The 26,143-nt window shown below is 51.3% G+C and overlaps 1 protein-coding gene across 1 annotated transcript; it reads left to right on the forward strand.

The window, feature by feature from the left end:
- The first annotated feature begins 4,075 nt into the window (after nucleotides 1–4,075).
- Nucleotides 4,076–13,485, forward strand: LOC132322475 (serine/threonine-protein kinase PAK 3-like). Its single transcript, XM_059836962.1, has 10 exons — nucleotides 4,076–4,153; nucleotides 4,728–4,818; nucleotides 6,630–6,693; nucleotides 7,487–7,535; nucleotides 8,898–9,007; nucleotides 9,781–9,898; nucleotides 10,726–10,825; nucleotides 11,255–11,451; nucleotides 11,784–11,918; nucleotides 13,441–13,485. Exons 1-10 carry the CDS (start codon nucleotides 4,076–4,078, stop codon nucleotides 13,483–13,485), a joined length of 987 nt encoding a protein of 328 aa, XP_059692945.1.
- Nucleotides 13,486–26,143: the final 12,658 nt, after the last annotated feature.

Consider the following 26,143-nt stretch of genomic DNA (forward strand, 5'->3'; position numbering starts at 1 on the left):
GGGGAAGGCAGCCCAGGGCAGGTCTGGCTGCCCACCCACCTAGAGCATAGCTGCCTCCTGGGACTCTCTTCTTCAACCTTGACAAAAAGAATTCCAAACTAGACCAGAGTAAAAGCAAGGGAGGTTCAGGCTGGGCTTAAGGACAGCAAAGCATTGAACTGCAAAGGCAATCAGGCAGAAAGAAGCGCCTCAGAGATATCCTGCAGTTTCCACCTCTGGAAATTCAGAAGCCCCAGGTGGATAGAGCCTTGAGCAGCCTGTCCAGATGCTGACCCCAAGTGCTTGGAACTGAGGACTGGGCTAGAGGCTTCCTGGAGTCTCTGCCAGCCTAAACCATTCTTTGATAATTGGATTGGAAAATTTTACTCACCTCCTCCCCAAGCTCTAGCTTGCAGACTCGTTCTTTGTTTCACTAGTGAATGCAAGAGGAAGGGGGAGAGTACTCCTCTGGACCTCCCAAGCTCGTCTTACCCAAAGAAAAACTTTTGCAAGTCCAGTATACTGTGTAATCAGAAAGGAGCAGTCAGGAAGCTCTGATGCTGAGAGTACCTGTGCTTTCTGGAAATGTCCTGTGGCTTCTGGAGGCTTGTTTGACTTCCTCAGTGGTGAATCTTTCACCCGCACGAACGACAAAGAGAGATACTGGTCTAGGGAGGGAATTGCAGCATTCTCTTGAGGTGGAAGTAGAGAGCTGTTGGAAGCCCCTGAGACTGCCTTTTGTGAGACATGGTATGTAGTCCTGGTTTTGCAAGAAGACCGTGTTGCCATTAAAGGCTTGTTTGTGTGTCTGCTTGTTGTAGATGGAAGGAGTTGGCTGCATTTGAGAGAAAGCACCACTCCTCCCTAGAGAGGGCGTCTGCAGTGGCGGCACAGACAGAGGAGGTATGGCAGCCTCAGAAGGATCTGCTGAAGGAAGAGCTTCCTCTAGCAGTGCCAAAGGTATGCTCACCTTGTTCCTAGGCAGCACTTGTGGGGAGAGGGATTTGTCCTAGCAAGACCCCTCCCAAATGCTGCTTCTGGCAGCAAGCTAAGACCCAGACTCTGCTGCTGTTGTTGTTGTGATTCCTCTTGGAAAATGGTGCCTCCCCCCTTCCAGGTGTGCCGCCGACAGCGGCCAGCCCGCAGGGGTCTGGAGAAGCTGCTCCAGGAATTCTCTCGCCAAGGGCACACACTGTCCCAGGTGTGCAGAGAGAAGGCGGAGCTGGCGCAAGAGAACGCTGCCCTGGAAGGCCGACTGGCAGCCACGGAGCGGGACCTACGAGGCCTTTCAGAGCAGCTGGCAGAGGCCAGGTAAAGGCAGGGAGGAGATCCTGGGCGTGACATTATTGAAGGTCTGGAATTACAAAGGTGCTGCGTATCTTGTCAGGATTTACTTCCTGCTCTGTGCTCCCAAGATGTTTCTCAGACTGAGAAGCAAAGAGACATGAGTCAAAAGAAAAGGATCCTCTAGCCTGAATATTATTTTTCTGCCAGCTCAAGCCCGAAAAGCTCTTTTTAGGCACATGCTGGGGACCCTTTGCACATTCCTTTGATAAGCGCAAAGCAAGCCAACTTAGCACTGAATTGAGTACCAGGGAAAGCGTACAGATGTTTGCTGAAACCAGAAGTTTCCCTCTGGTTTTGCTTTCTCCTTGGGTGCATCTGACCATCAATCTTTCCTTGCCAAGTAGTTGGACATGGGATTTTCAAAATTCAAGGCTCTTCCATGTGAACTTTGTGAGTAGCTCGCTGATGCTTCAGATGAAGCTGGAGGGTCATGCTGAAAATCTTGAGACCCTTCAGAGCTCACTCTTGTGAAGTATGGTGCAGGACCTAGATCTGCTTAGAAACAGCAGCAGCAGCAGAAGGGAAAGGTCTTGTGACTTCTTGACAGTGTCTGGGGATTCTTGCTCCGCACTGATTCTTGCCCACTGTCCACCCACCTCTGTAACCAGTCAAGGTCCCTTTGGCTGTTGCTTCTTCCTTTTTCAAGAGTGCCAAGATATTTGGGCACTGCTTGTTTAGTTAGTCAAAAATAAAGGAAGTGAGTGGTCTTGGTTATCAAATTCCAGTCATTGGAATGGCAGGAAATGGTCCATCACCCTGAGACAGTTCTTCAGATAAAAACCTACTTCTGCTTTCCTACTCATGCTGTTGGAAGCTGGAGGTTTCACTGTATCGTTTGGTGAATGCTTTTAGTCCCTTTTACTCAGAGAGTGCCTGGCAAACAAAGAAACGATACGTACACTAAGAATGGCATGAAACATGGACGAGTCAGCCAGGAGAGCCCTGTTCTGTCCCCTGCAGAGTGACTTGGGAGTGCTGATGAGCTCAGGGCAGTGAGCAGAGGCTGGGCTTTTGCTCCTTTGCAGATACTTGGTGGGCGCACGCATGTGTGATAGGTCAGGCAACAGCAATTTGAGCTCTGGCTGCTGAGATCAAACTCAGCTGGGCTAGGCCATGAGGAAAGGCTGCCCAGTCACCTGGAGGACCTTGCTTTGCTATGTAAAGGGGTAAAATAGTCCTGCTGTATCTGAGTTTCCATGCAAGCCATTATCCATACTAAGGCGTAGAGATCTTAAGGCACATCTTTCTGGAGAATCTGCCCCTGTGTGCCAGGAACAATTGCTCTTCATGTTCACAACTTGTAGGTCAGAGAAGGAGAGCCTGCAAAGCAGCCTGCTGGAGGCTCAGCAGCACATATCGGAGCTGGAGATCACCAGGAGCCGTGTGCAAGCCCAAGTGCGCGTAGCCACGCAGGCCAAGGAGGCGATACTCGGTGAGAGCCTCGTGCGCTTGGTTTCTGCTGGTGGCCCTGCCCTGTGCAGTTGCTCCCAAGCCAGCTCGGTCCGCAGGGCTTCTGAGGAGTGAAGCAGCTGAGGGCCGGTCCCTCCTTGCCTGAAACTGAAAGGGCTTAAAGTCAGCAGATCCCTTGGCTTGGATAGTCTCTGATTCTGGCCGTGTGTCATGTTTGCAGAGGATGTGAGGGGCCTTCGTCGTGAGCTGCTAGCTGTAAGATCTCTCAGCCAGCAGCAATGCGAAGACATGGCTCAACAGCTCCGCTGGGCAGAGGAGCAGTGCAGGAAGGCTCTGAGACTCTGGCAATCTGCTCAGGAAGCAGAAAAAAGGCAGCTTGTGCAAAACCTGGTAAGAAGCAATACACAACTAAAGATTTCAGGCAAGTTTGTAAGGCTGGCTTAGCAGCAGAGCGGCCTGAGTATGTGACATGGCCTCAAGCATCAGCTGTGGGCTACGCTTTGCTGAGCCAGGCAGCAGGGGGCTTCAAGGGCTCATACTCGACGGACTGGGAAGACCCAGAAGCCAAAGCTGGGACAGTATATGCAGCCACAGGTTCAGGATGGGCATAAGCCGAGTTCCCCAGGAGGCTGGGTGGTCGCCACCCAACGCATGGCAGCAAAGGGGCAGGATCTTCCCCACAGCCTCGTGCCATTCAGCAGACGGCTGCTGACCTTGCTTCCAACTGCAGTCCCAGCAAGTGGATTCCTTGCTTTCTGTCCTTCCATGGTGGAAAGAGGCCTTCCCTTTGAGCTTGAAGCAGATGCAACAGGCCCCATGGTTCTGGTATTTCAGCTGGTGGCCTGTCTTGTGACTGGGTCATCGAGGTGCTGGCCATGTCCTAGTCCTGCAGTCCATCTGCAGCTCTTCCATGATCAAATGGCAGGGGCACTTGGGGAACAGAGCCTCTGAGAAGAGGCAGAAATCCTGAGGAGAGAGGGGCCAGAGAACAGGGAGCCATCAGAGCAGGGGAGGAAGGTGGCATTTCCTTCCTGCCACCTGCTGACACTCCCGCTAACTTTTGGGTTAGAACAGCATTGCTGGAGGGCAAGGACTACTTGCAGGCACTGGAAGCACAGAGCCTGGCAGGCTCCAGCACTGAGCCCCAGGAAGAACAGCTAGCATGGAAGGGTTAGAGCTGGCTGGAGAAGCAGAAGGAAGTGGCGGAATAGAAGTGCTTTTGAGCCTGGGAAAGAGGGAATCTGAGCGTGATGGAAGGTGCCAGTAAGATTTCTCTTGACCAAATATCAAGGACAAGCTGCAGGCAGAACAGCAGGAAGCTCAGAGGAAGATGAAGGCAATGGAGAGGAGCCACCAAGAAAACATGGAGAGGATGCGCAAGGTCCTGCTGCAGTACAAGCTGGCTGAACTAAAGCAGGTGAGTGAAAGAGCAGGAGCCACTGCAGTCACACAACGAGTGGTCTCTGCCCTTGTTGCCTTTGCCCTGCAGAGCAGCAGGTGGATGGGGGCAATGTGTCTGAGTGCCACGCTCTGAGGTCTCCATGGCAGCTGGTCAGAAGGACACTTACTGGGCCACTGAATCACAGCTGCTGCCCTGGGCAGCAGGGCTTGTGCTTTGGCCGCTGGGCCAGCAATCCTGTGAATGTATTTCTGCTGGCCTCTTAGAGCTCACTTAGTTTTTTGAGGGGTTTGTTCAGCTCAGCATGGAGACCCACACAGATTCTGAAGCACTGTCCCTGTCCATGGTGAATGCAGTCCTCAGAAAGGGGTGAAATGTGCAGTTGTTCTTTCCCTTTCACAGTCTCTACTACGGCTGGCTGTGACAAACTCTAGTCTCTGACTGCTGTTTGCGTTGGACTTGAGGAGGAAGACTTGACAGCTCAGCTTGCAGCCTAACACCAGTGCTGTTCCTCAGGGCTTGACTTTGAAATGCTGTGTCTGGGGCATCTCTGCCAGGCACCTCTCTGACACAACCAAATTTCTTGTCCCAGATGGAAGCAGGATGTGCCATCAAAGCGGCCGCCGCAGCCGCATCCTCGGAAGCAGCCTCCTCTCCACAGCCTGAAAACCGGAGCATGAGCAGTTCGCCCTGCTGGAGCCAGGAGAGAGAGAAGCAGTTCCTGAAGCTGCTGAGTACGTCCTGGGGATTTCTTGTGCGATCGAGCAGTGTATTATAATGTGTGTGCCTCAGCATGAGCTGTAGCACATGTTCCTCCTCACTCTGGTGTCAGACAGACCTTTTGGACTCCCTACAGAAGCCAGGGTTGTGCTTGGGGGCAGCAAGGGAGCACTTGGGGCGTTTCTCTTGCCTTTGAGGCAAAAGCTGGGAGTGGGTGGGCTTTGCCTGAGCTTCCCTGTGCAGTAAAGACAAAAGCAGGGATTGTGTCCAGAACAGCAGTAGGCTCTGATCTAGCCAATGACTCAGGGAAGGTGTATGTGCTAGTCTGGCCAAAGTGATCGGGAGAAATGGTTTCCTAGATTCCCTTTAGACTCCTGACTTTAGGCTCTTGACTCATTGGAGTAAAATTACTTCAGAGACATTGATTGGCTCTGTGGCTGGTTTCATAATGGTGTTGTTTTTATGACTGTCAGTATTTCTACTATTCTTTCTACAGTGTGGTTTGGTAAGAATTCGACATTTTGGTTAGCCTGAACTCCTTGAAGAGAACATCAGGCGATAGAACTAAGAAGAGAGGAAGAGATCTTTTTCAGTACCCCCTACAAGTTAAAAAGTTACATTCTTAGAACAATCCCAATTTATCAGAGAGAAAGAGTTGTTTCCAAAGTGCCCCAAAAGAGGAAAAGCACATTTGTTACAATCCCTGTTTGATATTTTAATTGGGTGCTTAGGAAGATGCATCAGAGAGACACATCTGTGTGGCATGGTATGATAAAAGCGCTCTGCAGGCAATCCTCAGAAGGAAGCCTGCAGCCTCTCTGCTGCATGTTCCTCCAGTACCAGGCACTTTGTCACTGCTTGTGCCCAGCTGGTAAATATTCTTGGAATACTGAGCATTGGCCTCAATCCCTGCATAGATTCCTGCACTCAAGGACAGCGTACCAACCAAGGCCTTAATGACTCTGCAGTAGAACTGAGTTGCTTCTTACAGCTAGGAAGAGCTGGCAGTACAGTGCTGTCAGAGAATATGGGGTCAGGTTTTTCAGAACAGGGCCCAGTTGACTCAGGGTCTGCCATCAGCTGTTGGGACAAAAGGTGGATTGATCAACTCCTCCGTGGGTCTGAATTCAAAGACAATCATGTTCTGTCTTGAGTGGGGTCTACTGTAGCAGCGAGGGGGTTTAGATGGTAATTGCTTCTACCTATTTCCCTAAAGGCATTTCCTGTGGAAAAGCCACATGGGTAAGCATTCAGGAAGGCAGTCAAGTCCACACACACCACACTCACCATGGCAAGCTCAGTGCACCATGGCCGAGAGGCCTTTTAGAAGGTCAGTTCCAGCAAGGTTTATTTGAGCACGCCAAAGGGGAACTAGAGACAAAAGATGAGCCATGTCCTCTGCACAATGTTTAAGTAAGGGCTGGTGCAGTGGCGGTACCAAAGGGCAGGGCAAAGTGAGCTGGCTCTCAGGAAGGAAAGGGCCATCCACCAGGGGCCACACAACCCATGAGGAAACAGGGAAAGGAGAAAGCTGGGAAAGTTGGGACATTCCCCTCAAGGCAGCCCTTCAAAGGAGTATGGGAGAATCAGACTCTGTGCAGGCCAGAGCTGCCTGTCTTGCTGGGGCTGCTGTTGCTGCTGTTCTCGTTGATGGTATTGTTAGCCAAGCGACCATAAATTGCTCAGAGCCCCAGAGAGTGGAGCTGAGTTTCAGATCTCCTGGAAGTCCGGATGTCTGTTTTGAAGTTTGCTTCTTGCATTTTGTTTCTTTCAGGGCATGTGGTGAGTGTGGGAGATCCGGAGAAGAAGTACGCCAGGTGGAAACGTATTGGCAGTGGGTGAGTGCAGGCACGCTGACTTCTGCAGAACCGCAGGCCAGGAATTTTGGTGGTGCAACATCACATGTAAAGTTAGGCAAGCTGCAAGCATCTTCAGACCCTGGCTCCAGATTGTCCCTGTCTCTGTACTGTGGCAGTACAAGGCATCATCTAAGATAACTGAATGCTGACAATGTCTTGGCTGCCTGAAGGAGCAGGATGTGGATGCTCTCCTATCCCTCCAAGATGTGGCACCAGGTTCCCTGAAGACTTGGGTTTGTATGATTCAAAGTAATATGACCAGACTCATGAAGGAAGAAAAACCTGAGAGAGCAGCTTCCCACCTGAGAGCTGTCAGATAACAGCTCTCAGTAGAATTTCTTAGCTGTATTGTGCTGGAAACCATATTCGGTGGCCAGGAAAATAAGAAAGGCTGTGTGGCATTGCCTGAGTTTGGCAGGTAGGATCAAAAGAGAGCGGTGAGAAGGCCCAGCAGGACTGTGTGTCTCATTGCCTGGAAAGGCACGCCACAGGCACAGACACAAGAAGGAAAAGGCAAAGAACAGCCCCGCATGCATCATCTAGTGTGTACATTTGAGTTTTGTAGCAGCCCTTTTTCTTCCTGTTGGACCCAGCTTTTCTCTTGGACACTCTGCAGGGCAGAGGGCTGCTGGGCTGCTGGGCCATTGGCTGAAGAGCAGACAAACCCCGGTGTTTTAGAGGCACTGCAGGCAGCAGAGAGCTCCTGCCTGGGCTGCCTTTTGCTTCTCAGCACTGAACAGCTTCTCTGTTCTTGCCACTGCTCTGTTTCTAGGGGTTTTGGCACTGTTTATAAGGCCGTCAACGCTGCCACAGGACAAGCGGTAAGTGCCCATGCAGATTTTGCAGCTCTTGAGTGCTTTCCCTTGGCATGTGATCTGTGGCCAGAGCTTTGGGCCACCTGTCTTTGCTGCAAAGGCTGTCCCGCAGGAGCAGCCTGTCTAGAGGCTGGCTGCAAAATGCATTTTGGACAGACTTTGTCCTTCTTGCCTACCTGAATGGATGCCAGGATAGCAGTGGTGTCCTTCAGGGAAGGACACCCTTGAATGGATGCCAGGATAGCAGTGGTGTCCTTCAGAGAAGGACACCCTTGGACTTACTGCATAAATATGCATAGATTAGCTGATGGCAAGAGCTGTCATTCCAGCCAATTCCTTTTAAGCCCAGGTTCAGACACAGATAGTATTTCCCATTGTTTTCCATCACGTGGTTCAGTTTGAAAATATAACGCAAGACCTAAAGAAGGAGAGATCTTGTGTGGAACACTGTTTTGCCTTTTACTCCTAGGGAACCTAGTTCACGTACACAGACACCCACACAAACACAAACACGCACAGATAAATGAGAAGAAGTGGATGAAGAGCCTTAAGTGATACAACCTTGTGTTGATCCTGTGTTGGTGACATTTCACTATGGAAATGCTGTTTGTACTGAAAGGACATGGAAGTGTTTTAGAGAATCACGCTGTTCTTTGAGGCTAAAAGTTCAGAGTTCAGAATTCTGGATTTTGGCTCTCAGCAAATACATTCCATCTTCCTTACTAGTAAGGCATTAGATAAGGTAGTTCCTTCTCCACCAGTGGTGCTGAGATCAGGTACTTCCCTTGGAGGGAGGTCCACGAGGTGTATGAAAGCCCTAAGCCCTATACTTAAAAGCTGGGACGCATCCATAGTGTACCATAGAGAGGGTTATTCATTGCTAAACACATGAAATAATTTCAAGTCTAAACCATGGTCACGATTGTCCTTCACAGTTACAAAACCCAAAAGGCAGAAGTAAGGATGTGCTAAGATTGTATCTTTACTTTGAGTTGCTTTGGAGTTCTGTTTTGGACAGCATTTTCCCCGTCATGTTTGTGCGTGTTTATTTGGCACACAATCGAAATGGCAGCTGTCGCTGAAACGCTGCTCAAAGCCCCTAGAAATGCTACCATATCTTCAGTGGTTTCAATTTGTCTTCACAGGACCAAAATTACTTTTGGCTTGCAAGACGTGTGCAAATGATAACAGTGGTGCTAAACAAAGTCTATTTGAGAAGTCTGGGGGTGCAGAGAGTGCTGTTAGCGCTTTGTGGTTGGTGGTTTAGAGTCCCTTTTGACTGAGGTGACAAGGCATCCAGGCCTGTGAGTGCACAGAGAAAGAGGCTCTGGTGATGTCTGTCCCTAAGAGCCTTTAATGTCATTATAGGTGGCCGTAAAGCAACTTAATCTCCAGCACCAGGGCTGTGAGGAAGTGTTAAAGGAAATCCTGGTCATGCGTGAAAATAAGAACCCCAATATTGTCACCTACTTTGAAAGGTAAGTAGTTCTGGCAGAAAATGGATCTTTCAATGAACATCAATCCACACCTGTACGAGGCATAGGAGGAGATTGCATTTTGTTACCAGGAATGGTTCCTGGCATAAGCAGTTTGAAGATTGATCTCAGAAACCTGGCTCTCTTACTAAGGCAGCAGCCTGTATGTTCACTGGCTGCATGTTGTTTTGCTCTTTTGGGACGTGATTATTTTTCCAAGTGTCGGAGGAGAAGTGCTGAGAAAGCATCCCAGAGATGATTTCCCTTGTGCTGTTCCCACTATTTTCCATTGCCTTGCATGCCAAAAGGCTTGGCTAGGAGGCACATCATTTGCCAGGTTGCCAATTGTTTTTCCTGTTTGTGACTATTCTTTCTGCAAGGTTTTCCAAAGGGTGATGGCACTGCTGCACACCTTCCTGCCCTGAGTAAAAGGTGTGAAATCTGTGTCTCTTTGCGGCTGGAGTTCATGGTGCAATTTGTGTATGAAGATGATGAAGCAGCTGCTGGGATCTGTCTGCTTCCAGATTTATCTTTGCCCTCACAAAACTGCCTTTTTCCCCTGCCTGCCACCTAAGCCGTCTCCTTTTCCGTGGATGTGCCTTCCTCATTTAGGCGGCAGAGTCGGCAGACACTGGGTAGCCTGGCTGGAGTGTGTCTTCCTTTGATTCTGTCTTCATTTAGCAGTGACCTGGAAACAAAACTCAGCTGTAGTCTTTCTTCCATACGGCAATTTAGCTGTGCCCATTCAGCTCCACGCTGTTGCTTTCATCTTGCAGCTACCTTGTCAATGAGGCTGTCCTGCTGGTGTTGGAATATATGGATGGAGGCTCCTTAGCTGATGTGGTCAGCATGAGAAGGATGGTTGCAGGACACATAGCAACAGTGTGTCGGGAGGTAAGGGGTCCCCTTTGTGCTTGGGATGGCTTGGATGGGCTCGTCCTTGGAAAGCGCGGCTAAAGCAGAGATTCCATGTTCAGAGCTTTCTTTCTGGGTTGCTCTTATGCTTCAGAGAAGAAGGAGCATCTGCACAGAACTGCCTACCAGTGTCCCTGCCCTTACTGTAGGCTTTTCTTTACTTTTATCTACCGTTGTTGAACTCCCTGTCTCTTTTTCATTGGTTTTTTCTGTTCTGCCCTGTGCCTCTCCAAGCCTTTACCCAGACCCTTTCTGTATTGCCTCCTTGGCCTGTAAGCACAAAGGCGCTGGTGTGCGAGTTTAAAACAAGTGGCAGAGCCAAAGAGAGACTCATCTGTCACAGGTCTCCAGTTCAAAGGATGGCATGGCAGCCACCTTGGTGCTTTCTGCTGAACTCTGACAAATGAGCTACTTCCAAGCCTTCTCTTAAGGCAGCCATGTAACCCCTGTCCTCCAGTCTCTAGCCCAACAGTGATCCCCTTGGTGCCCAAGGCAGGGACTTTTTCTCTTTTGGCAAAGCCTGGATTGTCCTCCGGAGGGGGAGAGTGCATCCGCTGCAGCAGCGGCCATCTTACTAGCTTTGCAGGGGACTGTCTTGGACAACGACGGACGTTTCCCCCTCAAAAGCTAACATGCCTCCTTTGGGAAAGATCCTGCTCTCCTAGTGTTGCAGCTACAAGCTCTTCCCCTTGCCAGCACTCACTTATCCTTTGAGATCTGGGAATCTTCAGGAGCAGCCTCCTTTTGCGAGTGATGTGATCAGATCAGGGTAACTTTTGGCCTCCCGTTTCTTTTTTCTCTCGTAGTGCCTGCAAGGCTTGGCTTTCCTTCATGCCAACCAGGTGATCCACAGAGACATCAAAAGTGACAACATCCTTCTGGGCCGGGATGGCTCCGTCAAGTTGGGTGGGTATTCCCAGTCAGGCGTAGCTCTCCAGGGAGGCGGTGTGGGGCTGCTTGGGAGTGGCTGCCGGGTGCCAGCAGTTGGCGCTGGTGAGAGGGCAGGGAGCACTCTGCAAGGCCAGGGTGCAGCTGTAAGGTGCTGAGTGGTCTAGAGAGAAACAAGGTGTCAAGAGTAACTTTGGTTTGTGTGTGTTCCTTCCAAAGGGAGGCAGTTACAGTGTAAACATTCAGGGGAATGAGGAAAAGGCACTAGGGAAATTGTGGGTGGGGTTTTCACGTGGACAACCATACCCTTGCGGGCAGATACTTGGCTGCAGCCCTGAGGAAGGAGAGCCCAGCTGCTTTTCCAGCTTCATTCAGCACTGCATTCTGAGACTGAGGAACTCTTTTCCCTGATTTCCTACTTGAAGCAGTATTTGTTTTTCTCCTCAGCTGATTTTGGCCTCTGTGCTCTGCTCAGCCCTGAGCAGAGGAAACGGAGGTCGATGGTCGGGACCCCCTGCTGGATGGCACCTGAGGTGGTGAGAGGAGAGCCATACGGCCCCAAAGTGGACACCTGGTCCCTTGGCATCGTGGGAATAGAAATGGCCAAAGGAGAGGCTCCTTATATTCGGGAAACCAGTGACAGGGTAAGGTGCAAAGAGGCTCAGATAGCTGTGCCCGTCTGGTCCCTGTCCATTAGACAAAATCCCATTCGCACAGCTTGAAGTGGCTTCCATCAGGGCCCAATTCTAAAACTGCCCCTGGGGCTCACATCAGCTGTGGAGGCAAGACGTGTTGCCGCATGGAATAGCTGGGGCTGCACTGGGACCTTTCTTCCTTTGGGAGAGAAGGCTCATCTCTAACCGTCTGCTAAGGCAAGAACTTGCCACTGCCGACTAGAGCTGAAAAGATGGGGTCGAGGTGAGCCCTGAAGGATATGGAAGAATCACGTAGAGTCTCATGTTTCCTTTTGCTTCAGGCTAACTACCTGATAGCCAAGCGAGGGGTGCCAAATCTGCACAATCTCAGGCTAGCCCCTGGCTTGTGTGAATTTCTGGGCTGCTGCCTGCAGATGGATGTGGACAGGCGAGGCTCTGCCAAGGAACTTCTGCAGGTACAAGGAAAAGGGACTGCAGGACAAACAGCTGTTCCTCTTTGCTCCTTGGCCACACTCCAGGGAATCAGATGGGCCCCCCATGTAGTAACCTCCACTCTGGGTGCTTTTCAAATGGAAACCGAGTAGGATCCAAGAGTGCTTGAGGTTAGAAGGGACCAGGGAAGGTCACCTACTCCAAAAGCCCAGCCACCAGCAAGGACATCTCCAAGTAGATCAGGTTGCTCAGTGTCCCATCCAAGCGGACCTTGAATGTTGCCGGGCTTGGGGCTCCTCCCAGCTCTCTGGGCAGCCTGTGCCAGTATTCTAGCACTCTCCTGGTATACAGTTTCTTCCTTGGAGCCAATCACAAATGAGGGGTTTTTATGTTAAAAGCATTGCCTCTTATCCTCTTGCAATTGTCCCTGCTACAAGATATGTCCCCATCTTTCTTAGAAGCCTCTACAACTATTGAAAGGTCTCCTTGGAGCTTGCTCTTCTCCAGGCTAAACAAGCCCAACTCTCACAGCTGTTCCTCAGAGGAGAACTCCCACCTTCTGGTCATTTCTGTGGCCCTCTTTTGCTCTCTGCTGCTGCATTCAGGTTTACCTGGCAGCAAAGGAACTGAAGTATTGCAATGCCTGGGACAGGGGGCTTGAGGAACACAATGAAAGCAATCCCTGCCAAGTGGTTTTAGACTGATCTGTAAAAAGGCAGGGGCTTTGCAGGGGCTCACTGGGGGCATCCGAGGGCACCCAGCTTGTACCTCCCAGCCCACTCTTAGAGGTTTCTGCCAGCCAAACGGGGACAGCTGTGCAGGATTTGTGCCAGCCCCATGTGCTGCCTGGCCCAGTCAAGACGATGAGAACGGCTGTGGCTTTGCTGCCAGGTTTTGTGGCAGACAAGGAGCTGGTGACCGGGCCGCTTCCTTGGCTGTGCCTGCTGTTAAGGAAGATGCCAGCCAGCACAGGAGGGGGGGCATGCCGAGGCAGACACCGCTCTTCCTGCAAGCCAGAGCTGAGCACATCTGCGCCCTGCTGCTTGTGTCCTTGCTCCTGGCTTGCTCCTGAAAACCTGCATGTCCAGCATCCTGAGAACAACATGTGGGATCAATACTTTTCAGAGCTCTTGGGAGTCTCTTGAGGAATGCTGTATGCCCCACATCTCCCTTGGACACCCATATAGCCCATATCTCAAATAGCAAAGAGGAGTATAAGAATAAGTCTGTTGACTTTCCTGAAAGGAGCAAAACCTTTGGAAAGCAAGCAGCAATCCCACAGTGATATCAGGACTAAAATCCCAGCAAGTGATGACACCTTGAAGAATGGACTAGTGCACTTCAGGGCCATGTTTCCTGCTATAGCAGCATCCTGGACATGAAGGCAGATAAGCTGATGGTGCCCTCAGTCCGATGTTTGTGTATTTCTGGGCACTAGAGGAACCCAGCTTGACCCTGTTAGGAGCTCAGATTGGAAAAGAATGGTTCCTTTTTTCTTTGTCTCTTTTAATTTGGGTTGTTTTGTTTCTTTTTCCCTTTGGGCAGCATCCATTTCTCCAATCAGCGGAGCCTCTCTTAAGCCTCTTCTGACAGGCTGATTGCTGTCATCCCTGCAGCAAGGTAATGCAGGAAGCAAAGGTGATGACAAGGCCACTTCAGCACTTGGAGAACAGAGCCTCTGAGAGCAGGTAGAAATCCAGGGAGAGAGGGGCCAGGAAACAGGCAGCCATCAGAGCAGGAAAGCAAGGTGGCATCTCCTTTTCCCCCACCTGCTGATCCTCCATCTGAATTTCTGCTTAGGACAGCATTGCTGGAGGGCACAAAGTCACTCATGATGTGCACTTTTCAGGTGGGTGGTGTGAGGCATGAAGCTTCCACTGATTTTTTGGGGCAGCCTGGCTGGAACTTCATGTGGAAGTGTCTTCCTCCCCTCACTAGGAGCCGGAAGGGCAGCGTTTGGATGCACAGCAGCGGCTGGCACAAGGGGCAAACTTCCTTGCAGAGGTACAGAAGGAGCAGGAGAAAAGGCTGCTTGAGATGAAGCAGGAAGTTGCCAGCATGCAAGCTGAACAAGAAGAGGTACGAAGCAGAGCCAGTCAAAAGGCAAAGGGTGAGAAAAGAGAGCTTGTGTGTTGTTTTGGACTCCTCTGCCCTCCTTATGGGCACTGTTTCTCTGGACACTGTCTGTCAGGGTGGCACTGTCTCTTAACTGGCCCTTGGGAAACAGTTCTGGAGAGACCTTGGTGCCAGGAGGGAAAGCACCGGTCAGGTGAGAGGCTACCAGACCACAGGTTTAAGGAAAGTTGGGATGGTGTTTCAGGCCCAAATGGAATGGGAAAGCCAGAGCTATGTCTCAGAAGGGGGGAGGTCCCACAGGAAGCCCCCTGCAGAGGTAGGCTAGAGCTGTGGGAGCGGGCTGGCTGTCAGGCTGCTGAGGAGGTGCCTGAAGCTGCTGAGTACGTCCTGTGCATTCTTTGTCTGATTGAGTAGTGCATGGTGTGTGTGCCTCAGCATGAGCTGTAGCACATGTATCTCCTCTCTTTGGTGTTGGGAGAGACATTTTGGACTCCCTTTAGAAGCCATTGTGGTGCTTGGATGCAGGCAGGGAGCACTTGGGGCGTTCCTTTTGCCTTTGAGGAAAAAGCTGGGAATGGGTGGGCTTTGCCTGAGCTTCCCTGTGCAGTGAAGACATAAGCAGAGACTGTTGTGCGAGCAGCAGACGGCTGCGGCCTAGCCAATGACTCAGTGATGGTGTGTGTGCTAGTCTGGGCAAACTGATGAGGACAGTTGGCTTCCTGGATTCCCTTCAGACTCCTGACTTGTCAGCAGTCATTGGAGTCAAATATTTCAGAGAAATTGATTGGCTGTGGTGCTGGTTTAATCCTGGTGCTGTTTACTAAGACTGTTTGTTCTTCTCTTATTCCTTCTCCAGACCACATGGGCCCCTCGCCGTCTAAATCCCCACTCTAAGGGCTTTTCAAACAAAAACAAAGAAACGTGCAGCAAAGCAATCGAGGAAGCAGATGCGATGACAAGGACCTCTTCAGGATTGCTTTCTGCAATGGCAGCTTGGATCTGGACTCACAATAATAATCCTATACACACTCAAGTTGGAAGATTCCCTTCCTTGTCAGCCAGGGCATAAGGCTCTACATTCCCTTGAGAACTGGCCATTCTTTCTTAAAAATGGAAAGTCCCCCCAAAGGGCATCCTTGTGTGGCTTGGAATTGGGCACAATCTCCATCCCTTATCAGCTCCAACATATACTGCCTTTGGAATGCTGCTCATTGGCCAGTTTTTGCCCAGTCATGGACTTCTGGATGAGGAAGAAAGTGCAATTGCATTTCCATTGAAAACCCAGTGAAGAGCAGGGCAGCCTGAGGAGACAGTCTGAAAGTTCCCCTCATTTGTCTCACGACCATCTCAAGGACAGGCATCGGGACCCTGAGGAGCCTGATGGGAATTCTGGTCTGCTGGTGGTGGATGAATGCCAAACATCCTGAGGCCCCCGAGCAGAGCTCTGGCCTGCCAAGAGATTGTTCGCAGCTGTGTCTACTGTGACTGCTCCTAGCAGGGCCTGCCAGGGGGAGAGGCGCCCCATATGCTTGAACCTGCTTGGTGACAATAGCCCAGGAATCTTCCCACCTCTTGGCATGGTTGGACTTTTCTGGGGTCACCTTTGGTGGTCCAAAGAAGACCCTCATCTGCTTTTCAGCCACCGTGGCGGACCGACTGAGATGGAAGAAGCCTCTCTCTCAAGGACTGAGACATGAGAGCCCTATACGGAGAAGCTCCCCCCTCCCAAGGACTGAGACTGAAACCCCTAACACGGGGCAGGTGTGTGGGGGAGCCGACCAGACCAAAGGGACATATTTGCCTGCAAGTGTGGCCATTGGAGCAAGAAGACGATGGTCCTTGCCTACTGCTTAGAACATGGACTACCTTTTAAATCTATTCTTAATTGTTTCTTTTTCCCCCTCAACGATTTCAATAGACTTACTTCAAGATCTGTTTGCCTCCCTCAGCAATATATATATCATAGAACCTTGAGTTAACCTTTGAGATCTCCCCTGGGGAAGGGGCTATAAGCAAGCCTGTTAGCTAAAGGTGTGAGAAGAAAGCTGAGCAGCAAGAAGAAACGGGCAAGGAGCTCTCTCCAAGGCTGTAAGCAAGGAGACCAGGAGAAGTGAGGAATGGAAGAAAGATAAGAAGAGAACTCTGCAGCTGGACAAAGTATTTTTAGAAAGTTAGTTGAAGTCATTGTAACTTTTTAAAGAATAGTGTTATGTTGATTTATTGTGGCCAATAGTTAGGGTAAAAGAAGTCTTAAGAGTTAGAAAGTGTATAAAAGGTCAGCCATGTTCGATAATAAAGAGTTGTCATCTGAGACTGCTTGTGGTCTCTTCTTTGCGTGGGGACTGCCTCGACAGAGACACTCCCCAAAGTGACTAGGCAAACTCCTTTGGCTGGACTACGAGGACTTTGTCTTTCTATGTTTGCTAGCTATAACCCCTCTCTGTTTCTCTCTCCCCATTTCTCTTTCCTCTCCCTAAATCCGTCTATCGCATTTGCTGTGCTCATTCAATAAAGGTGCATTTCTTTTGAATAATACTGAAATCCTCAGTGTGTTGTGTTTTGCACTCCAAGATCTTTAAAACGAACCATCATGACTCCCCTCTCATATGAATGGATCTTGCCACAGCCAAAACATCCTGTGCAGATGCAGGCTTTCAGCTGTGCACATCGATGCTTTTGGTTCCTGCTCTATGTAGCTGGAACATCTCCACCGTGACACCTCCTGCCTCCCACGTGGCCATGGCTAATAGGTACGAGGCTCTGCAAGTGCAACGAAGAAGGTGGGCATGTCTGCTGGCAGTACAGGAGAGCAAAGAGGAAAGCACCTGGCAGGATCCCGGCCAGCAAGGCAAAGCACCTGATGTACCTGCTCTTTGTCATCAGATAAGGACTGGTGGGTGATGCAATGCTTGGGGTTGTCTGGGGCCCATCAGTCATGAAAAGTCTCTGTGCTTGAGTGGCTTTGTCCCTCTTCCTGTGTCTTGTGTTGCCCCTGTGCTCCGCCGTATTTGCCCAGGGCTGTGTAGCTGTGTGGCACAGCTAAAGTGCAGGAGAGCTTCATTCGTCTGCCCTTTGAGGTAGCTGCTCACAGCAGCCTTTTCAATCTGCAAGCTCCATCTGGAGAGTAAATTCCCTCCGTGTTTGGTCCCGGAGGCCAGGGCCTGTCATCTGCAGTCCCAGGTGGCACTGAGGGCTGCCCAGTGCCTCAGGCTGGTGTGACCCCAGCACAAACAAGAGGAGACCGTGGCAGGTGCTTGTTTCCAAAGTCACATTCTTCAGGGGCAATGTGCCGTGTGTGTCCTTTGTCCTGGCCAGCCCCAGACCTGGGGATCCGATGCAGGCACTGCTGCTGCCGCTGAAGTCAGCAAGGATTTGGTGGTTGGTTTCCATCCCAGCAGCAGAACTGGTCACTTATGAAGCCGGGTGCTGATGGTGCCCTGAAGATCTCTGGGCTGCACAGCTGTGAGGGAACTGCCCCTTGTTGTAATTCATCATCAGGGAAAGTTGTGCCGGCCAGGTTTGAGTCAACAGAGCAAGCAGGGACTGAGTGAGTCTCTTCTATCTGTGTCTGCTGAGAGCGGTGACCTTTGAGATTAAGTGCACAAAGTCAGTTGCTTGTGGTCCCTCTGTGAATCTCCATGTTTGGTAATGCTGCTTCTTTGGTAAATCTGCCTGTAGCACAGCAGCAGGGGAAAAAAGCCTCTGCACTCTGCAGATGTGATAGGCTGCCATTGATCCACAGAAAATCTGCATTTTGTCTTTATGAGAAACAGAAGAACTGGTTTAGCAGTGAGAGAAGGTGGAATGATTCTTCTGATCTTTCGTACAGTCTCGTATAGCAGATCTCTGTGGGTCAAAGCTGTGCAAACGGGGCAACGCCCGGCACCATAGCCAGGTGGGGCCATGAGATGCAGGGACTGACCGGGAGCCTGGCCCTGGGTGGGCTCACCGGCAAAGTTTGGGCAGGCTGTGTCTTGGAGGTAGGTGCCACAGGCAAATCCATCAGTTTTCCTGTCCAGCGGCCAGGTCATGGAGGATGTTCTCTGGTTTGATGTTCCAGTGCAGGACCCAACAGCTGCTGCAGTGATGCACGGCCTCAGCACCTGGAGGAACAGCCCCTGCACCACCTCCACTGACATGGAGCCCCCATGGCAGATTGAAATCAAAGAGGTCCTGCGACGGCTCAGGGCACTCCATCACTAACAAGAAGTTGTTAGGGAGCTCACACCAATCCGAGAGCTGAACAACACCATGGAACGCAGTGGACACCTTGTCCAGAACCACCATCTCCCTGGATACGTGGGTTCCGTCGGGACACAAGAAAATCACAATGCCATCAGTGTGGCTGATGCTGTGCCATTGGTCTGGAACCCCACACCCAGCCCAGGATGCTCTGAGCCCTCCACTCTGCTCACGCCCGCTCTCCCTCCAGGCGTCCTGGCGGCTTCCACTCTGCCGGGCCTCAGCTTACCCGGCCCATCATGTGCCAGTTTCTGCCGCTAGTCCCTGTCACTCACCAGCTCGCCGTAATGACGGATGCGATCCCGCGGAACACCTTTGATGGCCAGCTGCGAGCCAAGGGGAGCAGAGGGCTGAGCTAAGATACCACCCTGCCGAGCCCCATCCTCTCCCTCCTCCGCCCTCCACTTACACCGTCCTCCGCCAGCCCCTCCGTGGTGTTACATTTTAGTTCAATGTTACACTCTGTCTCACCCCTCGAAAATGTCCGGTATATTCTAAGCCTGCAATCCCTCCCTTGAAGTATCATGCATCTGTAATCCCATTGGCCGAAGTTTTATTCCGCTCCCCCTTTGAATCTCCCTGTTAAGACATGCGAGGCAGGGGAGACACGGCCTTGGCCCTTTTTCTCCTTAGGCTCTCCCTCTCTCGCCCTCGCTTCCCCTTCCCTCCTTCTCTCTCAGAAACCATGCTGCTTCCGGGGGTGGCACCCCCAATAAACGCTCATCTCATAAGCACCCTCAGAAGCCGTGTGGAGTCTCTATGCCTGCCTGCGGCTACCAGCGAACATACAGCTTAGGGGGCACCCCGGGGACTCCGCAGGGATCCTCAAACCAACCGCAACACCCCTCCTCCCACCGGGGCCACGTCCGCCGCCACGTCCCCGAGTAGACACTGCCATTCGAAGGCACAGCGCACCAGCAGCGAACCCGGAGGAATCGCTCTTGCAGGGACTCCTGCGCTTTCCCTGCGGGCAAGACGCGGCTGTCAGCCTTCGGGCCAGGGCCGGGAACAGTCCCCGACCTCCCCACTACAGCCCCCCAAGGGCCCCGGGCAGGGCATCCCCTTTGGAACGGGGCACCTGCGGCTCGGGCGTGCGGCTGCTCTGTGGAGTGGCAGAGCTCGGGCCGGGGAAAGCACTGCCGACTCTGCTATGGACTCACTTCATCATTTGAGCAATACTGCGGCAGCCCGCAGATCATGAAACAAAAAGGGAAAAATCACCCACTTGCAAGAATGCCCAGAGCATGCAGTGAAAAGAGGAAAAAAATGGACCCTTGCACAAATCCCAGACTTAGATGCAACTCAAATGGAAAAATAAGGACGCTTGCATGACTGTGCAGACTATGCAAAAAATGAGAATGAAAAAACACTTGCATGAGTTCTTGGATTGTACAGCAAAACATGGGGAAAAAAAGAGATACTTGCAGCAATCTACACACTGTACAAGAGGATGGAAGTAAAAGGCACACCTGCATGTGTTTGCAGACTCTACAACTGCAGAGAACAAAGAAAGGATGCCTGCACACACCATGCTGTGCGAGAGACATCCCCTTTTTGGCTGAAGCTGGTGGCAGGAGCTTTACCAAACATTTGGCATCTCCATGCCATTTTTGCTTCAATATGCCGCCCCAACAAAAAAACTTCTACATACCCATCGGACCACCAACCACTCTGCAGGATGACAGCAACACATAAGCCCTGCCAACTGCTCAATGGATTCACTCCATCATTTGATCAGTGCTGCTCATGTCTGCAGGCCAGGAAACAAAAATGGAACAAAAACCCACTTGCACAAATCCCCCAGCTATGCAAGGAAAAGGTGAAAAAGGGCACACCCGCAGCAATTGGCCAACTGTAGAAGAAGAAGGCAAAAATAAAAGACACCTGAACATGTCTGCAAACCCTACAATTGCAGAGGCAAAAACCACAGATGCCTGCATTTGGCCACAGACTTTACAACATCAGGTGACAAAAAGGACTCCTTTGACAGGGCACACACTGCCCCAAAGCAGTGCTAAGCCCGCTTACAGTGCATAACCCATAGCTCAGAGGATCCAAGAGTAACACAGAACAGGCACCAAGCCCACACACCCTCTACTTTGGCCACCAAGGCTTCTGACTAAAACTAGTTCCCTACATTGCAATGCCTGTCATTCCTGCCCATTCCCTACATGGCTAACGTCAACCAGCACATCGTAGGATTCACCCAAAGAAGAACTATTTTTTAGTGAGGAAAAAATGACAACTAACAAACCACCCATATGTGTTTGCATGACACTGGAGCGGCGTTTGTGTTGTCAATATGGCAGGGACACGTCCTGTGCACGGGGCAGTGCCCATGTCCTGTGCATGGCAGGGGGTGCCCTTGGAGCAGCCCTCACGGTGTGGGTGCCGCCATGGGCGCGTTTACCCGTTCTCTCCACTTCCACCAGCTCCCAAGTCAGCCCTTCTCCTGAAAAATTCTCTATCCAACATTCAGCTCCTGGTGCCTTTGCAAAATCCCACTCCCAGGTGGGAAACCTGCAATTCAGATTCCTCCTTGGATGTGGGTTCGAAATCTCTGTCATGCCCAGTTTGGGTATGTGCTGCACAGTACTGCATTTTTCAGTCATTTGCTGCACTCCCACTTCTGGCCTGCAGGAGCTGAGAAAATTGATCCTGGTTTTCCTCAGCTAACTCAGGCTTTTCTTTCCTGGGCCACATAGCCCACTGAAACGAAAATCCCACGTCCTCTGCGGACAATTGCAAGCACCAAAAGGGGCAAAGAAGACAAAGGGCAGGTTCCCTGGAATTTCCTCTGTCGTTTTGTTCTAGACCTCCTCAGAACATGCCTCAGGTGCCAGCCTGACGGGCAACAGGAGAAGGCCGCAGGTCAAGAACAGGAGTTCAGCCAATGGCTACAGGAAGCAGAGGAATTTGCAAGGCAGCTGAGTGCGGCAGATGGCGGAGGCTTGCCAAGCTGCCTGCTCTTGTCTTGCTGCTGAAACCCTGAACTGCACTGCTCTTGGGAACAACCCTTGGGTCTAAATCCCACTGGAATCAGCATTTCTTACAGGGATTGGCATTTGCTGAGGAAGGCCTTACACTGCAGCTAACTTGGGCCATGTGTTAGAAAGGAGGAAGCTAAGTGAGTCTCTGGCATTTCCTAGCAGGAACAAAGCCCTAAGACAGGAAGCAGCATTCTCAGGCTGCTCAAATGGGATAATCCCAACAAGATGAAGACACCTGGGTAAAGGGGTGAATACGATGGTGAGCTACGCTGGCCTGCAATAGCAAGGTCCTGGACATGAAGGGAAAGGGCACAGAGTGTCCTCGTGTCCTGTTTCTGCACCTTTCTGGGAACCAGACGAATCCTGCCTCGGCCTGTGAGGAATTCAGCCTGAGAACTAATAGTTCCTTTCGGCTTTAGCTTTTGTCTTTCTTTTCTTTTTGGACAGCAGCGCTTTGTAACATCAGCTGAGCCTGCCCTCAGGCTGCCTGACTGGACCCCGTCAGCAAAGGAAGTGCAGGAAGCCTGGAGAGGAGGCACCTGTGCTTGAGGAGGCTTTGTGCCCTGCCAGCTCAGCACAGGACTGGCAAACAAAACACGGAAATGCTGCACTCCATGGGAAGGTTCCCTTGCCGGTCAGCCCGCGCTTAAGCTGTGCTTTGCCCTGGCGCTGTCCATGGCCCTGGCGCTGTGCCTTGCGGCCGCACAGTCCCGTCTGTGGCTTCGCGCGGCTTCGCAGCTGCCCGAGGCTCTCCCCCCTCACAGAGGGGCCCCGCCCCGCCCCGGGCGCCCCCTGGCGGCTGCCCCGCCCCGCCCTTCCCGCGCAGGGGCGCTCCCTGCCCATGGCGCCGCCCAGCGGCAGCCGCCCCTCACTGCAGGCACGGAGGAGGGCTCGGGCCCTGCTGCTCGGCCTGGCCCTTGGCTCCCTTCTTTTCCAAGAGACAAGAAGGCTTGAAAGGAAGCCTTTTCCAGCTGTGTCCCTCTGCTTTACTTTGTGGGCATCGCCAGTGTCCTCTGAAGCAGGCCGTAGTGCGCCTCCACAGTGCTGGTGCAGGAAAAGGCCCCTTCCTTCTCCCACCAGCTGTCATTACTGCCTCAAAAGCATTTTCCAGCTCTGGAAGGAGAAACAGCCTGCAGCACAGTAGTGCCATCCCTGCCCAGCCGGGGCTCTCTGGCAGAGCAGCAGCAGCAGCAGCAGCAGCAGCAGCAGCAGTAGGGCTTGCCTTGGCATCACCTGGGAAGCCGGAAGCCTCTGTAAATCAGCAGGTTCCCAGGCTGCACCAGCTCCTGATGCTGGGTGAATCCTGCTAGCTCTGACCATTTCCAAAAGGTTATAAAGGCAGCAGTGTAGACGTGCATGCAGATCAACCAGCATCCAATAAATGGGTATTACTATGAGGGTTTATGTGGCATTATTAGGGCTGTCATGCTGATAGTGCCTCCTTGAGAGCTTGTGTGCAATGCCATTGCTGGGCCAGCTTCCTCCCCAAGCTGTCATCCCCAGCCTCATTCTCTGGCTGTGCTTGCATCTGAAAGCACAGTTGCCCAAGTTCCTGAGTTCCAGCTCTCAAGCTGGAGCAGCAACCTGTGCTGTGTCACACGAATGAATGGTCTGTCTCCACTTCACTCTGCTGGCAGAAAGCACTTTCCTAAGACGTAGGCAGTAGAAAGTAGAGGAAAAACTTGGTTGGAAACTCTTGGGGTGGGGGCAGTCTGCTAGAGCTTTCTGTTGCTTTCCTTTGAGGAAACAGCAGTGTTTTGTGAATGGTGGGCAGAAAACGGTATGTGTGGTTCTGGGGACTGATTTGTAAGCAGTGACTGCTTGAATCTCCTCCCTGATGTCTAGTCTAGAGGAAATTGAGGTCACAAATCAACATTTTAAAGCGTTGGGATTATGACACCAGAAAGGCACAAATGTGCTGTCTGTAGATGCAAAGGCGTCTCTCATCCAATCACACATTTCTTGAGAATTGTCCTGACTTTCAGTTTGACACACAGAGGGAATTTGCATCAGGACAATACCCAGACTCCCACATGTCACACGTGGAGTCTGACCAGCTGCTCTCTCCACTACACTTGCTGGGCTCATGCCAGTGGTGGTCCTGGGGCTGGGAAACACCTGGACTTCTGTAGAGCCCTTCCAAAATGCTAATGTGGCTGCAAGAGCAGGCAAACAGCAAAAGCCCAGATCCTTCTGCATTCTTTTTAGTTTTTAACTGAGAAAAAAACCACAGGTGGTTTTCCAGGCACTTGCTATGAATGCTCAAGAAAGTATTTTTGGACGGGAGAAAAAAACCTGGTTTCAAGAGCAGAGGAGAGGAGGGGGAACAAAGCTTTTGAACTTTGAAAGGCTTGTGGTTGCTCTGTTATCCTGCGCCTGCCTTCCTTAGCTCTGCCCACCAGCTGAGCTCTTTTGTCTCTGCCTCATAACTCCCTTTTAGGTGGGACTTGCCCCTTTTGGTGCACTGGTTTCCTCTCCCCACCAGCTTCTATGTTGTCCCACACTGGGGTTTAACGTTCTTTTCCTTCTTTCTGTGGGTCCATTAGAGTCAGATCCCTGTGACTGCCAGATGCAGACTCCAGGGAAGCTTCCAGACGTGAGGCAGAGCCCCCAAAGGCTTCTTGGAGGTGCCGTAATTGAGCAGCAGCAGTGTGCTGTGTGTGCAGCAGGTTGGTTACTTGGCTTTTTCTCCCCACTTAGGTGTCATTCTTCCTCCAGGGAGCCCTACAGTTTGCTGGTTGATGTTAGCCATGCAGCACATGGGTGGGAATGGCAGGCATTCCAGTGGAGGGAACTCTCTGGGATATTAGTAAAGCACGATTTCATCCACAGAATTTAAGCAAGTGTTCTTGGTTTTAGTCAGAGGCGCTGCTGGCCAAAAGGGCGCGTTGCCTTTGCTTTCCTCACATCCTGGCTCTTTGTCAGTGTTCAGCTTGGCGTACAGGGTGTATGGGCTTGGTGCCTGCTTTGTGTTACTCTTGGATCCTTTCAGCTGTGAGCTATGGACTGCAAGGGGCTTTTGTGCTGCTTTGGGTCAGAGGAGAACTTTCTGGGCTTTTCTTTTGTGTTGACTGTGGAGAAGGTTTGGTTGCTATGCATGAATTCACAGACCAACCCAGAGCAGCTGCTATTGTGATGTCAGCAGAGGGCTGCCACGTCACAGCCTTGTCAGCAGGAGGTTTTCCTGGTGCCCACAAGGCCTCAGCATCCAGAGCAGCTCTTGGCGTGCTCGATGCAGGAGGATCACCTCGACTGAGCTGTTCTCAGTTTACAGCGGGTGTCCTTCTGTTTCTGTCTTTTCTTGCACAGTCCGTGGACTCGTGCGAGTGTGCTCTTTTTCCCCTTTTTCCTTGCACGGTCTCTGGACTTGTGCAAGTGGGGTTTTTTTCCATTTTTTTTCCCAGCCTACGGACTCGAGCAGCACTGCTCAAACGATGGAGCGAGTCCGTAGAGCATTCAGCAGCGCCTTTTCATTGGCGGCTTCTCGGAAAGCTTTTCGTCGTTTGACTGGTAAATAGAAGGTTTTTCCTTGGGGCAGCAAGTGGGAACAAAAATGGCATAAAGTTGCCATATGTTTGGTAAAGTTCCTGTCAACAGCTTCAACTTAAATGGGGGGTGTCTCTCGCCCAGCATGGTGTAGGAACTTCCAAAGTGCAGCTGGGAGAGCTTTGCAGGTGTCCTTCAAAAAACTGTGCGCTCCTCTGCAGAACTGAGGAAAAGCATCTTTTTTCTGCATTTCATCCTTAAAGGATGTGCCTGTCTAACAGGACCCCTTCTGTGTGCTACAAGAGCCATTGGCTTTGCGCTGAGGGGCAAACTGCCGAGCAGTTTGTGTGTGCTCCTGAAGCCTGGAGCTGGGCCTGTGCTGTGTCCCAACAAATCTGCAGGTGCCATAAGGAGTTTGCTGGAAGCTTTTGTTGGGAATTGTGTACAGCAACCCTACAGGACATGCTGCGTGCAATTTACAAAAAGCAAAAGCAAGTCCAGAGAGTCAGGAAAGAGAGGAGAAAAAAGCTGCTTTAGCTGTAGGCTGGACAATGCGCTCCCATGTATGCACTGACCTCTAAGAAACAATTGGCATAGCCACAACCTAGTTTCTAGTTCCTTAGTGGCAAAGCCAAGAAAAGGTAGACACAGCCTCTGTTGCTGCCTGCAGTCCTGCTTGTTGTGCTAAAGAAGTGTTGCTCCTGGAGGGATGTTGTGAAAGGAAAATGCTCTCTGCTTGCTTGGGCTTGTTCTGTGAGATTCCTCAGCACCAACAGTTTTCTAATAGTACCTGTTCATTTTCCCTTGCCCCCGGCAGATCGCCTTAGACGTGGAAGGAATCAAGGGCACGGTTCGGTGAGTGGGACGGGCACCCTTGACATTGCTGGTGTCTGAGGATTGTGCAGCAAACTGTGGGCTTGGCCTGTTGCACTAGAGTGCCAGCCTGGCAGGCCGAACCAAGTCCACGGCAACGTCTGCATGAACACCACCAAAAGGATTCCATCAGTTTCCTCCTTTTCTGCTGAAGAGCTTTACACTAATGAAGGTCAAGCTTTGCAGGCAGGAGGCTGCATGCTGATTGTAGCCAGGCTGAAATATCTCCTTCAGAAGCATGTGCAATCCTGTCTAAACATTAGTCTTATTAGCCCACTTGAATTGAGCTTTAATAACTGAGTATCTCAATTTTATCTAAATTCATGACTTCTGCTCAGGACAGCTGGGGATAGAGCTCAGGAGAAATCAGGTTCCAAATGACAGGTTACTCCCTGTCCCTCACACTGCTACCTGCCTGCAGGGCATAACAGCAGCAGCAGAACCTGCTCTGGCTCCCTCTCTTTCTCCAGAGGCTAAAGGGGAGGCAAAGGACAACAAACCTCCAGGTGTTGTCAGTCCAGGGCCTGAGCATCCTGCACCAATCAGTGGCAGCTTTGGTTGGTTCAGTGCAAAGCTCTGGT

The sequence above is a fragment of the Haemorhous mexicanus genome, chromosome Z (genome assembly GCF_027477595.1).
Source record: "Haemorhous mexicanus isolate bHaeMex1 chromosome Z, bHaeMex1.pri, whole genome shotgun sequence".
Taxonomy (NCBI): Eukaryota; Metazoa; Chordata; class Aves; order Passeriformes; family Fringillidae; genus Haemorhous; species Haemorhous mexicanus.

Bases quoted from the DNA above. Each gene is read 5' to 3' on its own strand.
- LOC132322475 (XM_059836962.1), top strand. From the start codon at position 4,076: ATGGAGAGGAGCCACCAAGAAAACATGGAGAGGATGCGCAAGGTCCTG. The intron at 9,008-9,780 runs GTAAGTAGTTCT...TTCATCTTGCAG, and splicing joins ATTGTCACCTACTTTGAAAG to CTACCTTGTCAATGAGGCTG. The intron at 11,919-13,440 runs GTACAAGGAAAA...CCCTTTGGGCAG, and splicing joins CTGCCAAGGAACTTCTGCAG to CATCCATTTCTCCAATCAGC.